At 39.8% G+C, this 27,943-nt stretch overlaps 2 protein-coding genes across 2 annotated transcripts in view; one reads left to right on the forward strand and one right to left on the reverse strand.

Annotated features, from left to right (window-relative positions):
* cntnap2a (contactin associated protein 2a) overlaps positions 1-27,943 on the forward strand; it is a 304,116-nt gene that overhangs the window by 172,185 nt on the left and 103,988 nt on the right. The window contains exons 10-14 of the mRNA XM_054622578.1: positions 9,058-9,207; positions 17,837-17,892; positions 19,214-19,341; positions 25,121-25,227; positions 27,652-27,771. Of these exons, the coding sequence (XP_054478553.1) occupies positions 9,058-9,207; positions 17,837-17,892; positions 19,214-19,341; positions 25,121-25,227; positions 27,652-27,771 (561 nt within the window). The remainder of the gene's footprint in view (positions 1-9,057; positions 9,208-17,836; positions 17,893-19,213; positions 19,342-25,120; positions 25,228-27,651; positions 27,772-27,943) is intronic.
* LOC129110495 (uncharacterized) lies at positions 1,915-5,541 on the reverse strand. The gene is made up of 4 exons (XM_054622579.1): positions 5,228-5,541; positions 4,220-4,588; positions 3,936-4,085; positions 1,915-3,858 (listed from the first exon to the last, which is right to left on the reverse strand). The coding sequence occupies exons 1-4, from the start codon at positions 5,451-5,453 to the stop codon at positions 3,581-3,583; spliced, it is 1,023 nt and encodes a 340-aa protein (XP_054478554.1). The 5' UTR covers positions 5,454-5,541; the 3' UTR covers positions 1,915-3,580.

A 27,943-nucleotide genomic window follows, 5' to 3' on the forward strand; every position in this document is an offset into this window, starting at 1 on the left:
TGGGAAATATAGGCCCGTGCCTGTCCGGAACGGGCCTATTTCTTGGCCTCCAGTATTGCTTCTTCTAACTTCACCCTCAAAACTGTGCTTCCTTGGGTCCTGGGCGATACACCTGCAATGACAGAAGCCTTGGTTGCACTTGTCTTTTTCAATGTGACTCATGTCATCTGAACATGCCAGGATGCATTGAAGTCTATATGCTCAGAGGTCACTTCTTGCTGACATTGGTATCTGATCAGCCAGAACACTCTCTCAGTAAGGTGTGGACAGCATGTGAGCACATTTGCTTGGCTAGCATGCGGGAAAAGGGATGGAAAATCGAGGCACAGCTGAGACGCTTTATGAGCGTCTAACGGAGTCACTGCTGGAAAAAACACGTTTCCTGATTTTGATATGAATTGTGTTTATCACAGAATTAGCGCAGCATTGTTTGTGACTATTTAATAAAAACAGTTCTACTAATACTGCATGTAGGAAGCGTAAACAGCTGAAAAACGGGAACATTTATTCAGAAGAATTTACACGAAATGAAATGTGTTTATCACAAAATTAGCAGAGCTTTTTCAGTGACTCTTTGTCAACAAAATAAGTCTACTAGTACAGCAGGGAGGAAGAGTAAGCAGGAAAGGGTTGGTTGTTCTGGTTCTAGGCTTTTTCTAACTTTATAATACCACTGATCCTATCTTGGCCTTAACACCCTGTATAATAGATACTTATTAAGCAATGTGCTGAATGTCCATGACCTCAAATTAGAGCATATAATAATGGGGAAAGCTCCAGGAAATGGCTTGGTGTCAGTTACTCTGTTTAACAACTGTAGTCATAGTTGCCAGGTCTGTGTGAAAAAAAAAAATTGAATTTTGAAAGAAAATGAAAAATCAGCTCAGTCCCAGAACACAAAATACACCAATGCCAAGCCATTTACTGCCAGATGTATTGTGATAGCAACAAAGTAACACCATAAATGTACCTCCGTCTTAACTTTTCCGGCATTAACAGTTTCCCCTAAACTGTTCTTTAACCTAGTTCAAATATAGCTCTGTGGACAACACACAAACTAAGCTGTTGCTTTGTCTTTTCACTTTTCCTTCCCTTTCCCCTCTTCTTTCCTGCCAGGACAACATTAATATAGTGTCTTTACTTCATATGCATTTACTGTAGTCTAAATTCTTTTGTATATTTCTTCCCATATTTAGCCCACCGGGCATCATGTTTTTCCCTGGGGTTGAGAGGCAGAAGTCCACCTGTTTGTGTGTGTGTGTGTGTGTGTGTGTGTGTGTGTGTGTGTGTGTGTGTTGTGTGTGTGTATATATATATACCTGTGTACGTGTGTCTGTGTTTAATATGTTATTTGTCATTATAAGAAGCACTAGTTAAGTGTCCCAGAATTTCAGAGTTGATAAAGTCCAAAAGTTTGAGTCATTCAATGATTAAGGGATAATGCCACAGGAGGTGTCCATTATCAGGAATTAAAGGAATGACCCTTAGCTCATAGAACTATTCCGCTCAGCTACAAGCCAGAAAACTAACATTATGCTGCAAGATTCAATGGCAATAATATATTGTGTAAGGTTGACCATCTGTAAATATAATTTGACAGCATGTTGAACAACAAGGCTAGCTAGCTATCAAACAATGTCATTGTCCCCAAATCAAGATATAAATATTTTCTGGAACAAATGAGAGGCCATGTGTACTGTCGGCCACAGCCTGACGTAGCGTGTTGAATAGCGAATGGGATGTGAGAAACAATTATTTATATGTATCAGTAAGTTCAGAGGGGCAGTGTAACATACTTCTTGCATTATGTGTGTTATAGTTTCCACCCTGTGGTGTTCAGAGGATGAGGCACTTAAGGACTAAACTCATTGTTGTAAATACATTATGCAATCATTGTTTTTAATTTATCTTATTTAATGTAGCCAACACATGAATTTAGTATGTCTTACAGACAGCATAACCAGAAATACTTAGTCTTTTATCAGGGAATAATGGGCACCCTACAGCCAATCAGATTTTAATATTCATACATGTCTTTTGAAGTGAAGGAAACACTGTAAAGCCAGCTCTATCATTAGATGAAACCATTTTTTAAACATGTGTTCCCACCTCAGCCACTTTGTCTCTCTGGCATTGAAGCTGAGGCTTGGTGACAGTCAGCTCCACCCTCTGCTCTATCACCATGTTTCTCCACTTCTTTCGGCTCGGCCCAGATGTCAGGCATGGTGGTGCTGGTCTGCCCACTTGTCTATTTGTGTATTCGCTTAAACACTTGTTTTACTAGACTTCCTTGACACTTCCTACTTAGACCTGTGTCTTAGTCTGCCACAATGACCGCAGTGAATGTGATCGTGTGAGTAATGGACAACTTCTGATGCACAAGTTATTCTCTTAAAGACCCAATCTGTAGACTGGTGGAGCCCCAGCAGATGCTGTTGGTTTATCAGTCAAACTGGTCAGTAAGGTCAGATACTGTTACAATATCGGATTTCACTATGTTGGTACACTGTGGACTTCACTCTGTTGGTGTCATTTGAACTTCACGTCATATCTGTTGTGACAATAGTGTCAGGTGCAATGTACTCCATGTGTCAATACTGTGCTTTCGCATGTGTGCAGTACACAGACATTCTCACGTTCATGTAGGCCGGGATAACTTGCAGTTCAATTTGGTTGACTTTGTCATTACTAACAATGTCATAAATTCAGGTTGATTTAAATATTGACTCAACTTAGTTATCCATATTTCCATCTGTAATGCGTAGATACAATTACAAAACTTTTTTATTATAAATGATTTACCACATTGTTCCATTTTCCCATTGGTCCTGCAGCTGACAGGACCATCTCCAACTCAGAATTCTAGACTTAACTTGGCCTGTGACTCTACCCAATAATTGTACCTGCTGAGGATAACAAGAGGTGCTTTATAAAAGAGAAAGGGTCTTATTATATATCCTTGTATTGCATTGAGATAAAAAAAAATGTTTTAACCATGCTATCAATAAAAAAGACTGCCATAACTCCTCATAGGGCTTAAGTTGACAAAAGCAGCAGCATTACTTGGTAAAGCATGCTTATTTACTCTATTTGTGACATTCTTATGCATGGCAGTTTGACATACTGTAGAGCCAATTCTGAAAGACTGGAACGTTTCAAGTGCTTAAGGAATCTCCTAAAACAGAAAATCTACAAGATATTCAATAAGTGATCTTGGATGTTGTGATAATGTTATTGTGAATTCCATGGCTGATTGCTTTATTAATCGTATAAACACTCTCATTCAAGTCTGTCTTTAATATGCAAGTCAGTAGTTCAAGTTGTTTGTCCAGTGTACATTATTGACTGCTCCAAAGTTTGCAAGGAAAATCAGTTATGTTTTGTGGTTCTATAACTTTCTCTTGTTTATTTTATTTAAAATTACTGTACATCATTTATGTCATGTGATCAGGCACATTAGCTTACAGTTATTATTAAATTATTTTAGCATACAAGAGTCAGCTTCTCTCTCTGTTGTCTATAAATGACTTGATCAAATTGAGATACCAAGGCCTTGGTGAAGATCAAATATATCTGAAAGTCACAGAGGGAACAGCAGGAAACCACTGAAGGTGTTTAAAGTGCTAGAATCATCATAAAGCCCAGTGTTGACAGCAAGATGCAGTGAAACCACACTTCCCTGTTCCAGCTGTAAGATTAATGCATTTGCAATGGTGGTATGACCATGAGAAAACTCCGAATTATGCAAAATTCTCTGACTATTATGATATAAATTCACTGCCATCCACTCTCTGTCGCTGTTGTTGAAGGCAGTGAATCTGAAATAGTAGGCTCCCTTGACAGGTGCTGTGAAGATGCCTGCAACAGAAAAGAATCAGAGAGGTCAGCTTTGTCTTCGTCTAAGGCTATATTAAGAAGCTTGCGGTAAGGCATACCTGTAGATGCGTCGTAAGCCCCGCCAATATTTGTGAAGACTCTACGGTAGATGAGTGGAGTTTCAGTATTGAATGGTCCAATTTTTCCTGAAATGGTCAAGCCAGCAGAGAAAGCCAGCTTCGGAGTGTCTGTAACCACTGGATGGAAACCTTTAAATAAGGGACAATAATTTGATGCCAAGTTTGGTTATTTTTCGTTATAGCCATCACATAACGATTACTTTGTTTCAAGGGAAAGCCATACAAGTTTTTGTTTTAAAGTAGTCTGATTCTTATCCAAATACCTGCAATTGTCCTTTCCATCTCATCCAATTTGGTCCTGATGGATTGTTGTTCGGTCTTAGAAATATCCAGCTCTTCCCTGAGACCTGTCACCTCCTTCTTCTGCTCCTGCACCTCCTTCTCACTGGTTATCACTCTGGAAACTAGGGTTACCAGTTCTTCTCCTTGTCCTATAACCACGGAAGCCAATACGTTCTCCTTGCTCTCCCAAGATTTTATAGACTCATCAAGTCTGCGAATTTGGTCCGAAATCAGTCTCTCAGCCTCCTCCAGGTTTTTCTTCTGGAGCTGCTGTTCAGTCTTAGTCGCTTCCAGCACCACTGTCATCGCTGTCATCTTGTTTTCAGTGGCCGTCAGTCGGAAGTTCATCACTGAAATACCATAGAGGCTAAGGATGAAGTTATTTTAAGCAAGGCTGTCTAAAGTAGCATTCTATGACATCTTAGTAAAAATACATTTCTTGTTTGTCATCATCTATTGCCACTGATATGATATCATTTTCCACCCAGTCCACCAAAGCCTTCTTTATCGACTTGTCTGATCCCGTAGTGTTTGTGGTGTCTGAAATTGTAGGGTTTGTTTGTTTATTTCCTGGGAATAGTGTACGCAGTAGTTTGCAACAGGCTTTACATTACAGATTAGGAAGACTGATAGCATGAGTCTGTTATGTTATTTCATTTTAAATTGACAATAATTAATACATAAATGCTTCTTTGAGCGATGATTTTCTGTTTATTAGGTGTCCATGTTGATTTTGAACATTATTTAACCAATAAAATCCTGAGCAATTTAAATATAGATAAATATATAAAAAAATATAGATCTAACTATACATTGACATTGATCTCATAAGTAATGATTCAATAAAGGTTATCAGGATTTAGCCCAATCTAGAGTTTTATACAATTTTCTGACATTTCACTGACTAAATTATAAAGCGAAAAATAATTAACAAATTAATAATATTCGCACCCCCAACTTGAACATCTAAAATGTTGTCAATATACTACCTGTGTTCTCTTTCTCCAACCCAGCCACTTTGTCTTTCTGGATTTGAAGGTCAGCCTTGGTGTTCCTCAGTTCCACCTTTTGCTCCACCACCATGTCTCTCAGAGCTCTCAGCTCATCCCAGATATCACTCTTAGTCTGACCACGGGACTGTAAATCTTGGTCAGCTACTTGCGCTGATGTCGAAGACAGACAGAACAATAACACCAACAGCAGAGTACCCCTCATTGTAAAACCTCAACCCTTCAGAATTACCACTAAGAAATGAAATGGAATCAGTTTTTTTATCAACATGTACTCTCCCAGTGACCACGTCTCTCATTATTTATCTTGTGCCGAGTTGGCACAAGAAGGTGGGCTTATGCAATGAAAACAAATGTTTATAAGAACGACTACCCATTCCTGGAAATGAACAGGAAATGACTTAAAAGGATAAAGCACCCACAAAGAATAATTTAACATGCAGTTGTGGTATTACATTACGGCAGTTATTTAGGACATAAGAAGTGCTTTTCTCATAAACATCATCCCTTAACTTGTTTATGCAGATGGTCAGTAGCTGCACATTCACATTTAACATGTTTGTATTATCTGGAATTAACAGAAAAGCCTTGACAAGGTTTTCTTATTTAACCCTCTGAATAAATACCTATGCTGACATAAATAATGAATGGTGCTATATTAGATGTTTTTAACAACAAAACAGCCTTAGATCGAATGGCGAATAACAATGTTTCATATTGTTTTTCCTTATAGGAAATTTAAAGTGCCAAAATGTATGAAAAGATCTGTGTTAAACGTATTCTAAAATTATATAATTACTGTAGGTCCACATTTCATTGTGTATCATGGGATATAATTGTCAAACTTTCAGGGGGTCATTTTTCAGTTGGGAATGGTAAATGGTAAATGGACTGTACTTGTATAGCGCTTTTCTAGTCTTACGACCACTCAAAGCGCTTTTACATTACATACCATATTACATTACCTTGCCACAGTTTAGTGTCTTTTTCTTTCTATCGAGTATTCAAAGTGTAGATGTGAGACCACGCGAGTGAACCCACAGTGCAATAAACTTGTTTTTATTTCACTCTAAACAAAAAACAGAGCAAAGTGACCGGTCAGCCTTCCGCCTTTTTATCAGGCCCATGCATATGAATGACAACTCCAAAAGAGGCCATGAAACCGACTTATCTAGTCAAATCGAAGCAATTCTCTTCCTTCTTCGTCTAGTCTCCTTCATTTTCTGTGCTCATTTTATCTGTGGCAGACAGACTGCACTGTGTGATTTGAGCCTGTGTGTTTTGCGTGACAGAAGAGAGAGAGAGTGTGTGTGTGTGTGTGTGTGTGTGTGTGTGTGTGTGTGTGTGTGTGTGTGTGTGTGTGTGTGTGTGTGTGTGTGTGTGTGTGTGTGTGTGTGTGTGTGTGTGTGCGCAAGATTTTTTTGGTGCATCTGTGCAGCAGCGAGTGTGAAGATTCAATAACACTGCTATCACTGATAAGCTCATCATTCAAAGCTATTGCAGGTGATGTAAAACAGATGAGGGGACACAAGGTTACACAGTATCTATTTTCCATTACATTCAAGAGGTTATAGAGAGGGACGGGATGAAGCGGGGAGCTTGATAGTGATTACATCAAACCAGTATACTGTCAGAAATGAGATTGCCTGTAAAGGAGCACATCAAGGTCTCTTTCTACCAGAATTGGCTTTTTTATATATTTCAGACAAAGCAGACGGCATCCTCTAATTTTCTTGCCATTATTACTTTTTAGTTAATGACTCCCAAGCACGACAAATGTTATTATATACACAGGATAAATTGTATGGGCTAAAAAAAGAACAGACTATACCTTTAATGCCAACTCTTGAAGTGAGCCTAGCACCACAATCACAAGTGAAAACATGAGATTGGATACAACACATTCCTGCTTTAAAGGATCGAGGCACCTTTATTTTGAAATAACAGCCCTACGTACGCAGACTTCCCTTTTGATCATTCCTTTTGTCAACATGCCCTATTAAACCATCACCTCTGTCCCTCTACAATCATCAACTTTGCTCTGGTCAACTTCCAACTTCCTCCTTTTGAGAACAATGCAATGTTGTATTACTGTATTTTATTCCCTGAGAAAGCTAGTGGAAATGTTTATGCATAATCACATGCATGATTTCCCTGTTGTGTGTGCTTGTGTGTGTTGCATGTGTGTGATCCTGCATATTTAACCAGGATTGCCCTGAACAAGGTCACAGCCATCACACACCTCCACAGGTGGCCATCTTGTCGCTTATTTTCTTTGGTCTGGTGTCATGATCTCACACACTAACGCGTGCACACAGTCACCCTGCTGATAGAGATTAATTAGCGTTCCTACTGCGGCAGACCCAGGGTGTCCATGTGCATCCTGGGAAGAAATAAACAATGTGAGAGTGTGCCTCGTAGAGGGGGAAGACATACAGAAAAAGGGCCTCACACGAAGCAAATGCATAAACAAAAACACTCTCCTACACATAGGGGTCCAATGTATTGACACACACAGCAAGCTAAGGTACATGTGTATCGACGTGCATGCAGAACCATGAGTAAATTGACTGCTGAAATCAATTTGCACGTGACCGTACCTTGAACTTTGCTACACTGTGTCCTTACTATCGATGTACTACAGTCAGTGAGTGGAGCCGGATTGAAAAAGGCAGACAATGCGGCAGATGGCCACAAGAGGAGAGGAGCATGAAGACAGAAAGATTATAGGGAAAAGTGAAATGCAGAAATAAAGACAGAGCAGCGAAAGAAGGAATCAGGGACAGAGAGGAAGGCAGGGGAGGGGAGGATGAATAGAGATTGGTGTCAGTAAGAGGTGATGTATAGAGGACAGGGTGATGAGAGTGAGCCGGCTTCTCTCTCGGCTCCAGTAGTAATGTCCCTTTCCAAAACATCACTCATATTTAATGGAGCACAGCTACAAGGGAAGAGAGAGAAAAGGAGAGCACAAAACTCACATGCACAAACACGCACACACACTACACTGACATATGCAGACAACGCAACACATTACAGACTTGTACAGACTTGCACAAAGTGCTCAAAGTTTGCATGTGAAGATAGAGAACACACACACACACACACACACACACACACACACACACACACACACACACACACACACACACACACACACACATATACATTCACTGGGGTACTCAGACTCAAACAGGGTTCTCTGAGAGTTAATGGAGTTGAGACACAGGTGCCTTGATACTGGAAGCTGCACTCAGCTTGGAGAGGGGGAGAGAGAAAGAAGGAGTGAGAGAACAAAAAGAGAAGAGAGGAAGAATCGGGGAGCTTTGGCGTTCTTATGAGAATCCGTGTAGAAGTGAGGAAGAAATGTGGTAGAGGCAGGAACATGATCCTCAGCTGAGCATGTCTTAACTGTGTCTGAAGCCTCATTCGCCAGTCAGCTGAGATGAACGGGGCTCAGGGGTGCAATTATTGTCGAAAGAAACTGTTGTATGACGAAGTAAAAATGTAAAGAAGAGAGAGAGAGAGAGAGAGAGAGAGAATAACACATCACAGACAGAAAATGTATTTCCTTGTTTTACCTCCCACATACCCATGATGAGTCACCCAGTAGTCTTTTCCTTCAATGTGGACATCTACACAAATTAATAAAAGAATGTGGCGGTGCATCTTTTAAGATTTGGATTAACATTGTTGGAGTCTCATTGGAGATTCTTCTGTTCCAAGAAGTCAGTCAGCTAAAACTAACTTGTGTTAATGACTTTAGCTGTGTGTGTTTTCTGACGACAAATCTTATTTCCGTCCCCCTCCAGGTTCAGGCCTTAACGACGGCCAATGGCACGCAATACGTTTGGTCGCCAAGGAGAACTTTGCCATGTTGACAGTAGACGGCGAGGAGTCGTCTGCTGTGCGCTCCACCTCGCCTCTCACCATCACCACAGGAGGAACCTACCATTTGGGAGGTAAGAGTCACCCCAAAAACATCTCCACAGACCTGACAAAATACATTGCAACTCTCACTTCACCTCCATTCATCGTTATCCCATCACATTTCTCTCAAGTGCCCATCTGGGAGGCAAGGGAGGCATGAGAGTAAAAGATGTTCATGCTTTACGGAGGTAAATATGGTCTAGAAATGTGGCAGTGTCAGAAAATAGCATCTAGTTTACACATCTCCATGTTGTTTCATAAATTCTACTAAATATTGTCATGTATCTTCAGTTTTTAGTTGTCTTAAACATTTAATGTAACTTTTTCTGGTTCATTTTCTTAGCCTCCTATTGCCCAGGACAAAGATACATGTTAATTAATCTGCCTTTACTTTGGAGTTCTTTATTTTGGTTAGTTTGTACAGAATATGTTTGTAAATAAATTTCTTGGTGTTAGTCGCCTGTGAAACCAACCCGATCTCACTCCAAACTGGTGCGCCAACCCATGCGCGTCATTATGAGATGGTCAGAGTAACTGTTGTAGTATAAAGAGCAAGAAAGTCCATGTAGGATGAGCAGGAGGCGGAGGTTGGATGTGTCAAACAAAGACAAGACTTTCACCCAGTTAAATTATTGTACCTTAGTTTCGTTACATTACATATGTACTTAACTAACGTCAGTTACGTAACAAGCATACTTATGTGGTAACCAAGACAACATATTTTTTTCAGAAAACCTAACTAAGTACCTTTGTTGCATATGTAAACCTAAAAACTATGTAAATCTACGTTGGAAGATTCATTTTAAATAGAGACTGTGTACATCTAACTATCTAAAACTGTACTTTTCCTGTGAACGTGGAAGTAACTTTGTTACTATAGGCGTAACAAGCGGAAACGGACATCCAGGGTACCTAAAGTGTCACAACCTGAAGATCGGGACCACTGACCAGGTCTAGACGAGTCGGGTGTGAGAAGTGTTGGCAGGGCTCTGTGCAATTTATTGGAGGAACTGTACCAACATAAGTCTTACCCGTCTGTGTGCTTGCAGGCTAAATATGTCTATAAATCATTTATCCTGCTAGAAATCTATCTCCCAGTGGCCAGAGTTCAGGAAGTTGCTCACTTAGCGAGAGCACAGACACAACTAGACCACCAGATATACACAACCATCGGGAACACACACTAACACACACTAAGCAGCCACAATCTGTCTGAATTAGGAAGACGGCAGGTTAATGACGCCAGACACTGCTGTCCGTCTGTTGGAAGATGGTCCGTATCTAAGTGTGCACATGTGAATTTGTGTGTGAGTGTGTGTGTGTGTGTGTGTGTGTGTGTGTGTGTGTGTGTGTGTGTGTGTGTGTGTGTGTGTGTGTGTGTGTGTGTGTGTGTGTGTGTGTGTGTGTGGGCACCTGTATGAAATTACAGTAACTGAGAGAGATAGTCTGGGCTCTGATAGCTCCATCAGGCCTCTGTCCCTCTCTCTATCAGAGTAAAATCTCCTCCATCAAGCAAGACTATTTCCCGGGCCAGTCAATAGGAGTGATCATAGTGCCACACACACACACACACACACACACACACACACACACACACACACACACACACACACACACACACACACACACACACACACACACATCCAGATTATTTTATTATATGTTAATTTACTCCTCTCAGTTGTTTAGTAAATTGCCCATGATGACTACTTTTTGTTTATAAAATCTAAGCTTCTGAGGCCTTGATATGCTAATTGCATTTCACTCAGGAAGAATCCCAAAAATGCTTAATTTTCTTGATATTTTTTTACCCACTTTTTTGTCTTCATCCTTTTTTTTTATCCTCCCACCTCTCCTCTCTTCTTCCTACTCACCCTCTAGTCTCCGTTTTGATCCAATTGGTGATTTATTGATTTTGGTAAACTGAGTTGGAAATCAATAGTGGCTGAGAGGAGAGGATCTCTGTAATGTCTTTACCCCTGGAAGAGGGCAGAGGAGACAGTCAGAGTGAGTGAGGGAAAGGAAGAGGGAAACTGAGGAGAAGACAGATAAAAGATAGGACAAAGGACTGAGACGAAGAGAAGTTTTTGGCAGAGAAATTTACGGCAGGTTTATAAGCGAGTGCAAGGCTCGAGAGAGAAAAAGGAAGTGAAAGCTATATCCTAAGTAACTGAGAGGCCGAGAGGAATGGTGACATTGAGACATATGATCCTAGAGGCAGTACATGCATGTCATCAGACGAACATAACTCAAATTCTGAGAGAAAAATCTAGCCTATGTGGCATTCATTTGCATCCACACATACATTCACTCACACATGTATGCATCGTTACAATTCAGAGAAATACAGCTATGTTTCAATCAGAAGTTTCCCCCCTACCAACAGGCGGAATATGTCGGCTGATTTGGAAGCAGCTGTTACTGGGTTTTGCTCGTTAGTTTTACATGACATAATGAATACTGAGGAGCAGGGAGTCGGGTGGTAAACACAAGTTTGAAGGCTGCAGGGGCAACAGAACTGCTGATTATTACTATGGCAAGGAGTACAAAGAGATATTTAGGCCACCGCTTCACAGGCTAGGGGAGAAGTTTTAGGCAGACATTCTCAGTTCAGACTCGAGATTTATTTTTCATGAGAAAAGGTGTACTGCTTCAGCTTGTTTTCAGCTTCGGGAGTTATTTTAGTTTGCTCTTAACTTTTTGACAGTAGGGTTTGGTTTAACTTTAGATTTGTAAAGCATACTGATCAGTCTTCCAATTGCATGACCTGATTTTATTATGACTTGCCTCCCCATTATCATAGACTTACGATGAAGGCCTGAAGCAATCTGTATCTGTGTGTATGTGGGTTAGTGTGAGCGTGCATGTCTGCGAACTAATACTTACAGAAACACGCTTAACTTACAGTTCAGACAGACTATCTATAGCATTCATTCAAAACACCTCATCCAGGGTCTAATTTTCATCCCAGCACAAAGGTAAGCGAATAATATAGTGAGTTAACAAAAGATAGTTCAGCCTTTGACTTGCCCTCAATTAGACTCTCAGATTGTTCAGCTTGATGAGTCAGAGAGGCCAAGCACATGAAGCTGTCCTAAAGCTCTCTAACCATATTCCATCAGCACTTTCTATGTGACTGTTCTTTCAGTGTGTAGTTAAATATCCTGAACAATCCATCTTCTTTTATATATATACAGGATGAGGCTTCGTCTAGGCAGCCATCCGCTTCAAATCTGGTGGCCTCGAGGCACCAATCTGCTGTGTTTTCATTAGCAACAGTTGTTTATCAGTGACCACAGTTTTTGCAGTCTGTAACCAAAGTAATGGTGAAACTACCTCTTAATCTGACTGTATTAAAATTACTTTGCTCTTCATACACTCATTTTGATAATAGTTTTTATGACAATTGTTTTTAGATTGTTTTAAATTGTCCTTTCTGCATTTTATTGTGATGCACGTAGTGAACATATTATAGTGTTTGTTCTGCATGTAAAAAGGTTTAAAGTAGCCGTCCTATATACTACTATGGGTCGTGTGCCACTGTAGAAACCTTGCTTGGAAAAGATGGTTTAACTATCTGTCAGTTTATATATTTCTCATTTAACGTTTTATTCCCCAATGCGGCTTAATGTTTATTGAGCATATCCAATTGGCACATTAAACCAAACTAGGACTTATTAGTATTATATTGAAGCTTGGCTTCCACACATATGCAGGGATATACATACATTATGTACACACACAAAGTCTAAAGCACAGCGTTTTACTTGACATTGCACAATAATAATAAGCTTTTCTCATTTGTTTATTTTCTCTGCAATAATTTTTTACCCCCAGGTTTTGCAGCAAGTTCCTCCTTTCTGTGCAGTGACCGTGAGTGTAGATATCGCAGATATTATATATATCTATTAAAACTCCAGATTTAGGGTGTTAATCGGTGGCAGGAGCTGTGGGGGACAGAAGGCAGCCCATCATCTTCCCCAGCCACTAGGACCAGCTCCAGGGAGCAATGTATTTGCTACCGGGCACAAAGGAAACGGAACAAAAATAAATTAAATTAAATAAAAAACCTTTATAATAAATACATAACATTAAAGGCTACTTGTGCAGTAATTGCATTTGACTTGGAAGGCCTGTCTGCTTTCTTCTCCCGTTTACCCTGATTTTAATCCAATAGGCAACACTTAAATTCACATAAATTAAGCGAATATATCCTCTCGGTCCACTAGAAAAAAATAATGCTATTCATAGACAGCCCTGACTCTGTAAATGGGAACCAAACAAATTGGATCAGACCGAGCCACTAGGGCTGTACCGATTGTCAGAGAGCAAACAGTTTCTGGTCATTTTACCTCACTGAGGAAGTCCAGGCTGGTGGCCACACACAGAAGTAGATATAGAAAGTATATATCTCCCTGCCTGTGAATTTAAACTACACCCTCTCTTCCCTATTCCTCTTTGTCCACTTGCGGTGTTCTCTAGGCCACGTTTTTGGTTTGAATTGATGCAATCTGCTCTGGTTGATTTTGTACAGTCAAACCTGCACAATACTTGCACAAGAGAGAATGTTCTTGTTAAAATAAGGTTATTGGTAATTTGTTGGTTACAAAGTGTGAGTAGTCTGACCTGTGAAAGTCATCCAGTCTGCTGAAGAAAAAAAAGAATTACTTAGGTTAGTTGTAGACTGACAGACACTGGGGTGCCAGGTATAAAACAATATACTATACTATACTATATTGTTACAATATTTTCATCAGTGTGCAGTACAACGCACTCTTGTGTGCTGTGTTTGGTCAATATATTCATTAACTTCACTCTACCCTTATCTCAAACCAAGACTTCATTAAAAAAGTATCAATGTTAAGAGTGATGCATGTAACTGGTTCAAAGAGAATGAGACCATATTAACCGTGTGTGTGCAATAATGTGACTAAACCCCAAATTATTTTGCACAAGATCTATAGTGTTCTGGTGTTCTGGTGTGTGAATTGTGGGTATGTTTTGACAAAATGAGCTCTGTGATCAAAATCGTGCTTAAGCGATCATAAAAAAAACTGTAAGAAAACATTTTTAAACATAACAGAGCTGCCTAATGCTTTTAGATAACATTAATATTAATACCATCGAGGTGTGATGTGAAGACAAGCGTGCTGATATAAAGCATTTGCTAATTAATGCTTTAATAAACTTAATAAATTGCCTTATTTGCACAAGTGGTTAAGTTTAATGTATTTTGATGACTATGATGGGACATTACACAGATCAAGTACCATTCCCAAAGAGTTGAAAGGCTAAATTATGCAGGCAATGCAGTTACTTTCTTGCTTATTTCTATCAACTTGGTTAGTTTGTCACACGGTTTTGTATGTGCAAAGTTTATGTCAATTAATACAACACTTTTATAGCAATTCCCTTATGCAAGCTTTTCTTTTAAAAACATGTAGCAACATCTCACTGTGACACATGTCACCGCTCTAGTTTTCATAGACTGAAAAGCCATTTTCCTTGAGAACCATTTTCTGTGAGTTCAGTGGCATTAAAGTAACCAGCCAAGAACGTTGCTCTGGATAAAATTGCTCTGCTTCTTCTGATTATGTGGCATTAAAATTCACGTGGCACCTCCTACACCCAAGGTTACAGAGTTACAGGATATTATACATTAGATGTCAGAGGAAGGAAAAGGCTTGGCTCTGATCCTCCGTCATCCGATCTTCAACTATGCCCTCTTTCTTAATTCTCTTCTTCTCCTCTGTTTTCTTTTCTCGGCTTTCCTCCCTCACTTATTTCTTTCATTCTCTCAAATTTCTCAGTTTATCTTCTCTTTTTCTTTTTTTTGCGCCTCATCCTCCTCTTTCCTCTAACCCCTTTTATCCTCTTTAACCGGGTCGGCCCCTTCCTATTCCTCCCCTCATCTCCTCTCTTCTCCTCTCATCTCCACCCCTCTCTGCTTCAAGCGTCTGCTTTTAGAAGCAGCCGCCTGAACCCAAAGCCTATTTTACGGGGAGTAGTTTCTCACTCCTGACGCTGCGCTTAGAGAAATTAGTAAGTGACTGACACGAGACATCCGCAAATTGAATTTCTCAAACACACATATGAATATACACAAGGCCATAAAGTCATGCCCTTTTTCTCTACAGGAACAGGGGACAAATGGATCCTTCTAATGCAATAGTAGTCAATTATGGGATGTTCCACCCTGAAGCATGCTGATGTTTGATAATTATGAAAAAAATAGCATTCTGTGTTTTACTTTATTAGTTTTGCGAACACTACTTCCTTACCAATTCTATAACTCTATTGCTCCAAATAGTGTAACAGCATTTCCTTTGTCATAATTTCCCAAAATGTCATGTTTTCCCTAACATTTATTTTATGTGTATGAATAAATGACAGTTTCATAGTATTTGCCAGTCTTAAACTTTCTTTTTCCATTACAGTCTACAGGGTACTATGATGAAAAACCTCTCTGACTTTTTGAAACAAATGCTTCTTACACTCTAGTTGGTTTATTTGGTCACTCCTGTATGTGAAATGTTTCACTTGGAAGTAAAAAACAAAGAGAATTATTTCCATCACTTACAATGTGAATTAATACTCACAGTATATCTATTAGAAGTAATTAGAATACATACCAAACCTACAACTTCTACATACTTTCACCTCTTCCTCTTCCTCTTCATCTTAAAGTGCGAGGAATCAGACATTTATCAAAGAGCGTATTTGTCAACTCGTTCTCACTCTCCTCCTCGGTGTATTTCACCCACGAATGCTTAGTGTGTGTATGCGATGAACCCGATGGCAACAGTGCTAAAGGAATGATTCCTTAAACCGGAAAATCATTTAGTACTTTTGCACATCTGGTTCCCTCGTCATGTGTTTTCTGGTTAAATGCATGAAATAAAATATGTGGGTAACTCAAGCTTAGTTTTGTTCTAAGATATAGGATAAGTCAGTGAATAACCGTCTCGTAAATGTTAATCGAGTGAACATTAACAACATACTTTTCCTGGCCTTGCGTAGGTGGTTTTGTTTCCGAAGCCTAAACTTCCTTGTGAAGATGGAAATTTATTTTGGAAAGACTAAGCTTGTGACGGGCATATATTGACACGCCATCACTGACACGACCAAAACTAAGGCATGAAGGATACCTAGAGAGTCATAGAAGCTTACTGCCACTGGCCAAGTGCTTGTTTGTGACGCATTAGTATGAGAATGTGTTGGTATGCGTTCATCATGCACTTTTGTGAATATGCATACAGTCTTGTGCATATCAACCATGTCAGGTTGGCTACATACTGTGCTCAACTTGTTTGCAGTAAGGTTTGAAACGCATGCATGTTATGTTCATTTGAATGTGTTCCATGGTGTACTCCAAGGTTGTTGTTGTTTTTTTACAGTCAGGAGAAATAGCTCAAGGAGAAATAGCAGCAGGTGGTTAATAGATAAGCACCGTTTTTCCTGGTGTGAATTTGGGATATCTACATATTGTGTTTGGCAACAAATTTAGTCTCCCCTGAATATGTTGTAGAATTGCAGCCTCAAAATATTTGTTCAATTTTTACATCTATGCATTTTGGCCGATATCCAGACTACCTCTTCTGAAAGCAGATACGTCCCGGAAATGTGTTTGGATGAGGACACAAGTGTTCTTTAGCCTGAGAGCCAGCTGTGCCAGTCAGATGGTGATCAGGTAGTAGAGCGCTGGGGCTATACTTCTACTGTGTATTGTCAGGGAAGCTCTTTGGGCACGGCAGAGCGGCTGTGATAGTGCCAGCAAGACTGCAGGGGATTATTGCTGCTGTTCCAGATCCTGAGGGGTTATGAGGAATAGAGCATTTGTTTATACAACAAATTAAAGCCACACAGCATCGTTCCTTTCAGGAAAATAAATCAAATGTGGTCAGACATGCTTAGGTTGGATTTGAGCTATGGGTGTGTGTGAGTTTTTGGGAATGTACAGATGTATGGCAGCATCCATGCTTTGTTTGCCAAGTGTTTGTCTCCGTTTGTCCCCACATCATTAATCTTGGTCCGTATCTTCCTCTGTTTGTCAATGTAGCTGCAATGCAGGATATTGAATGATACAATCATACATTGCTGGTTGTGGCTTTAGAGCAGCAACAAGGGGGAATAAATACTATCATAAATACTATCAGGATGAATTTCCTCTTAGTCTTATGTAAATTAGTATAGTGCAATGCCCGGGTGAATCTTTACAGTGTTGATCAGAGTGAGACAAAGAAACTCCCAGTACAGCTGTTTCTCCGGAGGTATACAGATGGTTAAGTGGTAATATTAAAGACTCGTGAATTTCTCGAGATATCACACATTATCAAGATTAATTTCATCCAAGACTTATTTATCAAATTAAACGTAACAAGTTTCAGAAGAAACAATAAACCTTCAGTTGTAAAATCTTTGAAATTCTATTTTTAAATGGGCAGTAGGTGAGCCAACGCAGGTGACAACCAACAAACAAGTAGGACGTTTTTGTATTGTTTAATTGGGAAAAACTCATCAGTGGTTTAGATAAAATAAAAGAGAAACCACCCCCTCTTAACTTCCATGCCCTACATGTTGGCTTTAACACCCTTACAACATCCATCCAATCACCCATCCGTCGTTCCATGCATTGCTCAGTTCGTTCTGCCAAACTGTCAGGAAGCCTGCATTTCCTTTGCATTCATATGCTATCCACAGCACATGCTGTGCTGCCAGCCAGCTGTAGTCTGCTCTGTTTACCATCTTCTCTCTACCTTGCCTTCTCTCCTTCTCTTTTTTCACTGTCTGTCGGTCTCTCTCACACCCCCCTGGAAAGACAGCAGACAGGTGTGGCACGAGAAGAGACAGATGGCAAGGATGACAGGAGACACTTTTGGGGGAGGAAATGAAAATCAAAAGATGTGAAGAAAAAGGATGAATCCAGCACAAACACACGCGCAGGGACACACATTTTTCTTTTCTGCTGCTTAGTTTGCTGGCATAACAGCCAGCCACATAAACTACAATTATTGTTGGTGCACACAAACACACACAGTGCATATGCCCTCTATAATAAGCCTTTTTGATGCTTTGGCCTTGAGGCTAATAGGCATGCTGGAGGGTGTGACAGCTTCTAACATCGCAATGATGGAGATGTCATTGAGCTGCAGTGTTTTATGTGTGACCTGCGTGCTTGTGGCAAAGATTGAATTCCAGGCTCTGATCTCCTATATATGACAGTGCATGCACACTGTAATAACGCCTGTAGATGTGCACACTGAAGACAGATTGGTACATGTAAAATACTCACACGCCTACCATATATCCATGGACTTTCCTTTTTGCAAATGATTTAGCATGCACACATTCACACACACACACACACACACACACACACACACACACACACACACACACACACACACACACACACACACACACACACACACACACACACACACACACACACACACACACACACACAGACATTTCTGTCCTAGCCTTGTCCTTGTTTCAGTCAAGGCCCAGTGCTACCTCTGGACGGGCCATTGACTGTTGTATCTCATAAAGGTATTGTATATAGTAAAACCTATATGTCCTGTACTCTATTGCAGCCTTAGCGCCGGTATAAAGGCTAATGGGCCTTGTGGGTAAGCTCTAAAACATGAGGACTGATGGAGGTTTGTGGCTTTAAAAATGACAATAATAGGGCACTGCCTAGGAATGTTGTTCCTATTCAAGGATTATATCATAGTTCAGTCTGATGTCTACTTCTACAGAAGGTCGTCTTTTCATGATGTATTTTAAATCGAGGATCAAAGATTCCATTTTTTCTTGTTTATTGTCATCCTCCCACACTCTTTTACCTCTTCCCCTCTAGTCTGTGAAAGCAAGCTTTGTTTCTGTTCCCTCTCAAATTCTGTTCTGTATTTATTTTATTCCTCTCCACATTGTAGGATTTGTAATAGTAAAAGAATCCATGTTCATTTTTTTGTGCTTTTGTTTCTTTTGCTGGTTTTAGGGTATTTTCTCCAGACGCTGTTCCCACCCTCCCAGCGTACCTTCCAGGGCTGCATGCAAGCGATCTTGGTGGACGACCAACCCGCCGATTTGCATGCGGTGGAAAAAGGCACTATGGGAGCTTTTGAGAATGTCAGCCTAGACATGTGTGCAATCATAGACAGGTAAGAATGATAATTCCTGCATGCACGCACATTCAAACAATCATTCATGAATGACAATTTCAGCCAAATGAAAAGCACTAATAAGTGTCATGAATCAAATGGTTTTAAATTGGGAGAGTTATAAAAACAGTCTTATGCAGAGATGTATGACTCAGAGCTCTGGGTGTCGTGTGTGTGTGCACAACACTATGTTTGTGTGGCTGCGTTTTGTGTGCCTGACATACTGATGAATGGAGAGGATTGATGCTGTGGATTCCCAGGGTAAGGGGATGTGTTTAAACAGTAGAAATATATTTAAATATATTTAAATAAAAGAAAAGAGTAGGTTTTATCCTTGGAAAACACTGTATGATCTTAAACAAACATCAAACATGAGCCACTCATTACTCAAGTATAACAGAGCTAGATATTCTGCAGAGCACGTCCCAATGTTGGCTCACTTGAAGCATTCATTACAACTTGTTGACATTTCAATTTATTTCCTTGTCATAGACAAGACAAACACACTGGCACCATTTTTTCATATATGGAATCATCCAAGTCTTCCGCTCCATTGGAGTGCGTCTTTACACTGAATCTGATGCCATTGTGCAAAACATTTGAACTTTTTGGACTGGTTTACTCTTCAGGGATTAGGCCTTGTCCTATGTTAAATATAAATTCAGTGGTTTTCAGTCATGCAGTGGCCAAAAAGATTCCAGTGATTATTGGACACATGGAGCACTGATTGAACCATTAAGGGAAATGTGAGCAGGAAGCTGCAATAACTATTTGACCTTGCGCTGATTGGAACAGCATATCACCTATCCCGAGTGATTTGTTTTCAGGTTAGGTTTGTCAATAACACTTACCCTCATCAATATCCTCACCCAGAGAAGTAGACACTAACTGCCACTGCTTGATTTAGATCAATTTTGTCCTCACTTCTACAGACGTCTGGCTTGTTGAGATACTTAAATTTGGACCACAGCTCGGGCTGTGCCCACACTAATAAAGATGTGTATGCAGAGTTTCTGTATGTGTGAAAACATTTCCAGTCCACACTGAAATGCCAGAACAATTATAAGTTTGATACCTTATTATTAAAAAATGTTGTGGTCGAAGTCACAATAGAATTGTCACATTGAATGTTTTGCTTTTTGGTTGACTTTGTTATTATATAAAAGTGATTTGATCAAAGGTTGTGCTACATGATAACCAATTCTAACATATACAAGACTGATATCTGGACATGACGATCTTTGGTCAAATCACTATTTTACACACATGAAGTTTTCTAACGCAGTGTATATGATAGAAAAAGGGTGACTACAGTTGCTAAATCGAGTCGTGTTTGTGGTCAACTGACAAATGTATGTCCAATATTCATTCTTTATAAGCTCTGTATTTGGTTTTCACTAACTCCTAAGGGTCATATCTGGCTCTTTACCTGCAAATGTTTTCCACAATGTTCACCATCTAGTCACTTCCTTTGCCTGCCTGGGAGCATATAGTGGGTCTTTAGAGCTTAGTTGGTGAAAACAGCTGCCTGCTGTGGCCAAAAAACAACCCTATGAAAGCAGTGAGTGTAAACCAAACTGTAAACGAATAGTAATTTGTTATTTTGCTTGTTAAAAAGTATATTGTAGCTACTTTAGCAATCATATGTTAGCATTTTCAAATGAGAAAAAATACTCTCCCAGTCCATACCACATTGTGAAACACTATTTCAAAAATCTCAGCTTTAACGGGTGAAAAAATGTAAAGATCTGGTTTAAGTAATATTTTGGACACAGACGGCTCTTACATTTTGACGAAGCCCTCTCTTCTGGATACGTTTTCATTTGTTGCCTTGCAATGTGAAGTAGAATGAAATTATTTTTAAACCAGATTGTGGTGCATTAGCACTGCTGATAGTTACCAGTAGCAGGCTGATTCAGATGTTCATTACTAACTCTTTAGAAAGTCCTACAATGTCCACAACATTTTCCTACCCTTGCTTTTGCCCATATCTATTAATTAAAATGTTGTGTATCAGCCCTGCAGTATTTGAGGTGGGCCCTGTCCTGCCATGGAAGATGAATGGGTCCAGTGTTACCATCTAACTAATCAGAATGTCTTTGAAAGCAGTTCAATAGCCCTTGTCTGACCTCCTTTTGATCAATGCCGTTCCACTGTAGGATTCTGTTGAGGCTGAGAGGGTAGTAAAACACACATCTCCACAGACTCACCGTCATGCTGACACACACAGGGGCAAGGCATGCAAATTCCCATATTCCACAATGTCACTGTCATTCTGTAAGGATACTGCAACACACACATGAAAGCATAAACACACTGAGGCGCTCCATTCTCTTCATGGATCCTAAATACTAACAAAGCCGTCCGCATATGTAGTCAGTGTACCTCAGTGCTCACAGCTTGCTGAGCATAATGTCTTTTGTGATTGTCGGTGCTTGTCAATCACAGCCCATTGTGAAAGCACAATGCCATTTTAACTGCACCTAATAGCCTGCTGAAACTACAAATCACCATGACATGCATTGATCTCCGGGATATTAGAATTTTCTATTTCATTTACAGTACATGCAATAGCATGTTGATGAAGTAATTTTCATGTAAAGGAGTGTCACTGTTGAAATGGCAGGCAGGTACATGTGCAGTAGTGTTACCTAAAGTGTATTTTTCTGCACCAGTCAACACAGTCAGAGCTAAGATATGTATAGAGAGGTGGTTGATTATTTTGCGAATGTAATTTTTCTGCAGCAGCTATTATCTTATTCTACACATAGTTAAAAAGTAAGAAAGCACATATGTAGTTTATAGTAACTTCAGGGTTGACAGCTTACAAAACCGAGCTCATCCACACTTGTGAAAACAAGTGTAAGTGCATAAGTGATAAAACTGTATATAGAGACATACAAAGAATAGTCACAATTAGGGTCGCTTCACTGTCAGTGAACTTACAAGCCCACAGTTTTATGTCAGCTTCAGAGTTTCTGGAGGTTTGACAACAGCGATCGTCTTGTCTCCCTCTCTGTGCTGCTTAATTGCCCGACTCCCTACATGACTAAAGAAGAGCTCAACATTTTAAAGGATCCCTGCAGCTCTTACGAGTCAATGTTTTTTTCCGCTGGCTTTCCTCATCATATCAGTAATCACTCAAACTTGTATTTCAATCCCAAAAAATGTGTGTGTTTGTGGGTGGAAAACCCAGCTCTGAGACTACAGTGCCTCGGGATCCATCCCCACCAGGCCTGCAGGCAGATCAAACCGCAGCACTTTGATGTATTCAAGATCTGAGTTGCTACTGAAATTTCAACAAGAACAGTGATGTCTGAACTGCTATGTGCTTAATGCTGTATTCACACTGAGACGGATCACGCTGTTTACATTCACTACACTCCTTATTCCAGGTCCCTTTTGAAATGTAAATTGTGACTGTAAAAGAAACACACAGTCATATGCATGGAGAAACAGCACCATAAACCCACATTCTGTCACCTCCTGCTTTCCATGATCACTAAGATTTTGTTTGAGTATAGGCAGACATGCACTTACTTAAGTTGTTCTCATTGACAGTTTTGTGCATCTTACGTGTCAGCCCTCTCACTGTCCTGGAGGCTGGCCTGGCCAACCTCAGAGGGCAGATGGTTGACATGGGAGTGTCATTAGCTTGATTAAACTCACATGGGCCTGCTAGGCTGTGCAAACTGTCTCTCTCACTTGCTTCAGTAGACGTCCAACCTGCATCGTTGTCTTTGGTTTTGCACCTTCACAGCATATGCATCCATGCATGGCTTTCATTACTGACTTTGCTGATCTACACACATTGTTTGTTTTGCGTTTACTATAGTTTGATAAATTGTGTAGGTTTTAAGTATAACCTTGCGTGGACTCCCGCCTTGTCACAGCCAGTTTGTGACAAATGGGGCCTTGTCTGGGATGCAAAAATGTCTGTTTAGGTTAGATCTAGCCTTAGTGTGACAAAGGAGGTGAAATTGAGTTTAAGCACTTTTCAGTACAAATTGAAGAGCCTTTGGTATCAAGCAAGTGACTAAGAGTCACACGCAAGGATTTTTCTTCTCTTGTTTGTTTGGATCCTTTTGTGGATAACATTTTGGTGAATGTTTTAAGGGAGCAGCATTTGTCCCCAATTTGTATTCATTTTTTGTACTTGTTTATGTAATTACTGAGAGTGGTCACATCTTGGTTGGTAGGGGCCATGCGTCTCCTTTTTAGCCTTAAGTGGTTGCTCTCAACAGGACACCAAGCCGTTTGTTGTTTTTATCTAGTGTAGCGAAGAATTTTGGTGAAGACAATGGAGAATGGTTTCTAGAGCGTTGCCTTCTGGTTCACGAATAAGTGCAGAAGTACCCACCACCAGTACCTGTCTGAAGACTAGGGTTGAGAATGCTTGTGTAGTAAGTGTAACTTGTTAGATAGGGCAGGTGAGGTTGGTCTCTGTGGTATCTTTGATTTTCTCATTGCATATGTTCAAGTATCTGAATTTGTGTTTTTGTCTTGTGGAATTTTAACCTAAAACATAAATGTTAGTGTTGAAAAAAAAAGGTGTTGAGAATTAGCTTATAGCCTGACATGCCTCAAGATGCTAAGGTTTATGCTAGTTTGGTTTGTAAGGTGAGGAACTAGAATATTGATAGTGAGAATAGTGTTACCTCAATGTGTCTGCAACTTGGTCGGGCAGCTTTGAGCATTGTGAGTTAGCTTTGTCTATGTAGCCTCAGGCCATGTGTTATAAGATACTTTGGAGGAACTTTGGTGATCATTTTGATGCATCACGCATCAAACATGTATTATGCATGTATTAAGTATGAAATGGTGTTTTATTGCAGCTCATAATTCCCTCTCGTTAACCAAGTTGAACAGTAATTGGCTGCTACTGACACGTTCAATCAAATGCTGTATTGTGTGGTCAATTATTGCAATCACATCTCGTCTTTGACCTGACGTGTCACAATTTTGGATTTTTGGATCTTTTTTTTTTCTTGTCCACACTTTTAACTAATCAACGACTTTTCAGTTTTATCCACTTTGAAAATGTCTAAAGCACAATTGTTTTTGATGTGGAAAAAAAAAATGCTTTCTTAGTGTGAACAAAGGGCCATGTCAAAGTAGCTGAAGGTGGTGGGTGCTTTCTGTTTTCTATATTTAATCAACTGTCAACTGAAATGTTACACTCACTGTTGGGTATAATAATTATACATAGATTTGTTACTACCGCTGGTTTTGCACTTTTAAATGTGTTTTTATTTTTGTCCATGCAAACGCATTTGTATCCAATGACACGTAAATCATACAATCTAAACCCATTTAATCACAATTTATTAAACAGATTTTTTGCTTGGACTATATCATATTGATGCCTCTCTGCATTAGTCCGGATGATTATTCAAGCGTGTAAAGTTCAATTAACACGTGTTATCCCCTGTTCATACAGATGATTCTTTACATCAACATATTTAACAGTAACAGTAATTGAAACTTTAGACACAATAATAGTCAAAGGTGTTCTTGTGTAAGAATTCAATCTAAATGTCTCACAAATGTGACAGATGGTAGGACAGGAAGCAGGCCATGTGTCAGGTGTTCATTCTGTATATGCATATCAACACAACCAGACTTAAATCACAATTAATCAGCTGCATGCTGGCAGTATAGACGTGTGACAGTTGTCTGTGTATGTGTTTCTGACCTTTACATACATACTGCAAACATGTATTTTCTTTCTCCTTTCGCATGTAATGCAAATGTTTAAAGGTACCCACTCTTTCTCCAGGTGTATGCCTAATCACTGTGAACACGGCGGCCGGTGTAAACAGACGTGGGACAGTTTCAGCTGTACCTGTGATGGAACAGGATACACTGGAGCCACCTGCCACACTTGTAAGAGTGCGAGTGTATATTTGTGTGTGTGTGTGTGTGTGTGTGTGTGTGTGTGTGTGTGTGTGTGTGTGTGTGTGTGTGTGTGTGTGTGTGTGTGTGTGTGTGTGTGTGTGTGTTGTGTGTGCATTGTGTATGCATTTGTGTGTTATCTGCCCCCCACCCCCGTCCCCCGTTCGAAAAACCACTCTGTTGTGTTCCTTCTGCAATTGTTTGATTTGGCCTTCCTCTGTTCGCCTTTGAGTGATTTAAGCTGTTTCTTCTTCCAAAGCCACAATCCTCAGCAGAGACAGATGAACTTTAGAAGTGTTCAGAGGCCAGGCTTTTCTGACTGCGTTGTGCGTTTTGTTCTGGTCTGACCCCACCAAAAGCACAAGCACACAAAGGGTCTGAAAGAAAAAAAAAAGGCAAAAAAGGCAAAATTGGAGAATGTCATCCCTCCTCCCATGTGCTACAGACATTGTTCACTTTTAAGAGAGGATGAGAGAGAAACATTTTGGCAATATTGTGTATGTTAAACATCATACAACCGATTTCATATACATGAAGTGTGAGAAAATTGGAAGAATGGATTGAATGAGAAAGACATTGTTCAGAATAAAGCATTGCAGAGGGACATGAGTTGAAATTGATCTGAATGTAAAAAAAGTATTGAATGTAATAACAGAAATATGAGATAAAAAAACACATAGCATACATTAAGACATCTTTGTGTTAGGACATATTTATCTGTCTGTTTGTCAATATCTATGACGGACTAATTCAGTAATTTGAGATAGCTGAAGGCACATTAGTGATCTTGAGATGATGGGATGAACCGGGGGAACATCTAGGAAAATCTGAGTTACGAGACAGGGTAAATAATGCATTTTGTTGCATTTTGTGTGTTGTGCAAGTCTTAAAACTTCACTTTAAGTGCTAATAGTAAGCTAGTACTTTATTAATCAATTAGTGGATTGACAGAAGTGTCAAATATTTGCCCATTACAAATTCGGAAATGTGAAGCTTTTCTCTTTTATATTATTGTAAATGTTACATATTTTAGTCTTGGACTGTTGTTCACTGATATCTTCTCTTATAGAACTTAAATTTGGATTTGGGTTTATGTCTATTTCTTTAATGACTGTAAATCATTTCTGGTGAAGGTTAAAGCAAAGCTTAGGTGTTAAATCATTCTAATCACATCCGCTCTACAGCAATGTCTCTTGACTTTCTCCATTGGTCTTTGAATCTTTTTGTTGTGTCCCACCACTGTGAATAAATCCTGGGCGTTGTCCTGGTTATTCAGCTTCCATTGTGTGACCAATGGCTTTAAACTAGAAGTAGTGCCTCTCAATTTGGTTCAGATCCTGTGAGATGGTTCAGCATTGTTTCTTTAAAGAGCATGTACTCTCTGCAAGCAACTGCATCACTAAACTTCTGGATGAGCAGAAAGATATCTTTGAGAAAAAAGAAGTATTTAGAAGATGTAATAAATGAGAAAAGGATCGAAGAAAGGACAGAAAGTAGAGAGACATGCCAAAACAGAAACCTTTATAAAGAGATTAGCCTAAAAAGCAGATACGTTCTTTCTTTTTAAACTCATTATTAATCCTGTGAATGGCGTCTCCTCAATCAAGGAAGTTCCACTCCAAGTCGTACACTCACATATCTCTTTGAAGTGTAATTTTTGCTCCCCCCCTCACCACTCTCTGTCTGTATGTGTAGATCAACACAAACATAACATCAATATGGTGTCAGATAGATTGCTAGAGTGTGTGGGACAAGACACCACATCTTGACAGGCACTGAATTGAGACTGGCAACCACATGAAATTGCCTTCTGGAAGGAGGGGGAAAAAAAGGAAAACAACTTCGGACACTGATGAGCTATTTTAGATGCATCCCAAAATTCTACAGTTTCATCAATCTTTAGTCCATTACATGACAGAAATATATTAAATTGTGTATATGCGGAAGGCTATCTTTGGGGAGGTGTATACTCTTGTCAAATGTTGTTATTGTGCATATAGTTTGGTATAATACCATGACTTAAACTGTGATTCCTAACCCGACCCAATATATCAAAAAATAGCTTTGAGTGGTTTATTGTAATGACTTCTTCTCCAGCATCAACCTCGGGGCAGAAAATTAGAATGACTGCCATGCAAATCTCTGCACACTTTCATGTTTACCAGAGGATCAACCCCTCTAATTTTAGATTTAAACGTGGCCTTAACACTGCCAGCACCCTCAGGCCAACATTTAAACCTGAAGCAATATATTGAACAATATGTCTTTGTCACTCAGTCATGCCCAACATTTAATTTTGTCTGGTGTGTATTGCAATTAAACCAACTCAGTGGCTATGCATCTTTAGTCTTGTTTGCTCCTCTTTCAACTGCTGATTTGTTTCCTTATTTCTTTTTGCCCCTGCCCCACCTTTAGCTATCTACGAGCCATCATGTGAGGCCTATAAGCATCTGGGCAGGTCCTCTGACACCTACTGGATCGACCCAGATGGCAGCGGACCCCTTGGCCCCTTCAAAGTCAATTGCAACATGACAGGTGTGTTGTAGAGTCTGAAATCACTGTTCTGTGTGTGTGTGTTTGTGTGTGTGTGCTTTCATCTGGATTGCATCTACTGTGTGTGTGTGTGTGTGTGTGTGTGTGTGTGTGTGTGTGTGTGTGTGTGTGTGTGTGTGTGTGTGTGTGTGTGTGTGTGTGTGTGTGTGCACAC

Source organism: Anoplopoma fimbria, chromosome 21 (genome assembly GCF_027596085.1).
Source record: "Anoplopoma fimbria isolate UVic2021 breed Golden Eagle Sablefish chromosome 21, Afim_UVic_2022, whole genome shotgun sequence".
Taxonomy (NCBI): domain Eukaryota; kingdom Metazoa; phylum Chordata; class Actinopteri; order Perciformes; family Anoplopomatidae; genus Anoplopoma; species Anoplopoma fimbria.

Bases quoted from the DNA above. Each gene is read 5' to 3' on its own strand.
- LOC129110495 (XM_054622579.1), bottom strand. From the start codon at position 5,453: ATGAGGGGTACTCTGCTGTTGGTGTTATTGTTCTGTCTGTCTTCGACA. The intron at 4,589-5,227 runs GTAGTATATTGA...ATGGTATTTCAG, and splicing joins GTTGGAGAAAGAGAACACAG to TGATGAACTTCCGACTGACG. The intron at 3,859-3,935 runs GTATGCCTTACC...TTTCTGTTGCAG, and splicing joins GGCTTACGACGCATCTACAG to GCATCTTCACAGCACCTGTC.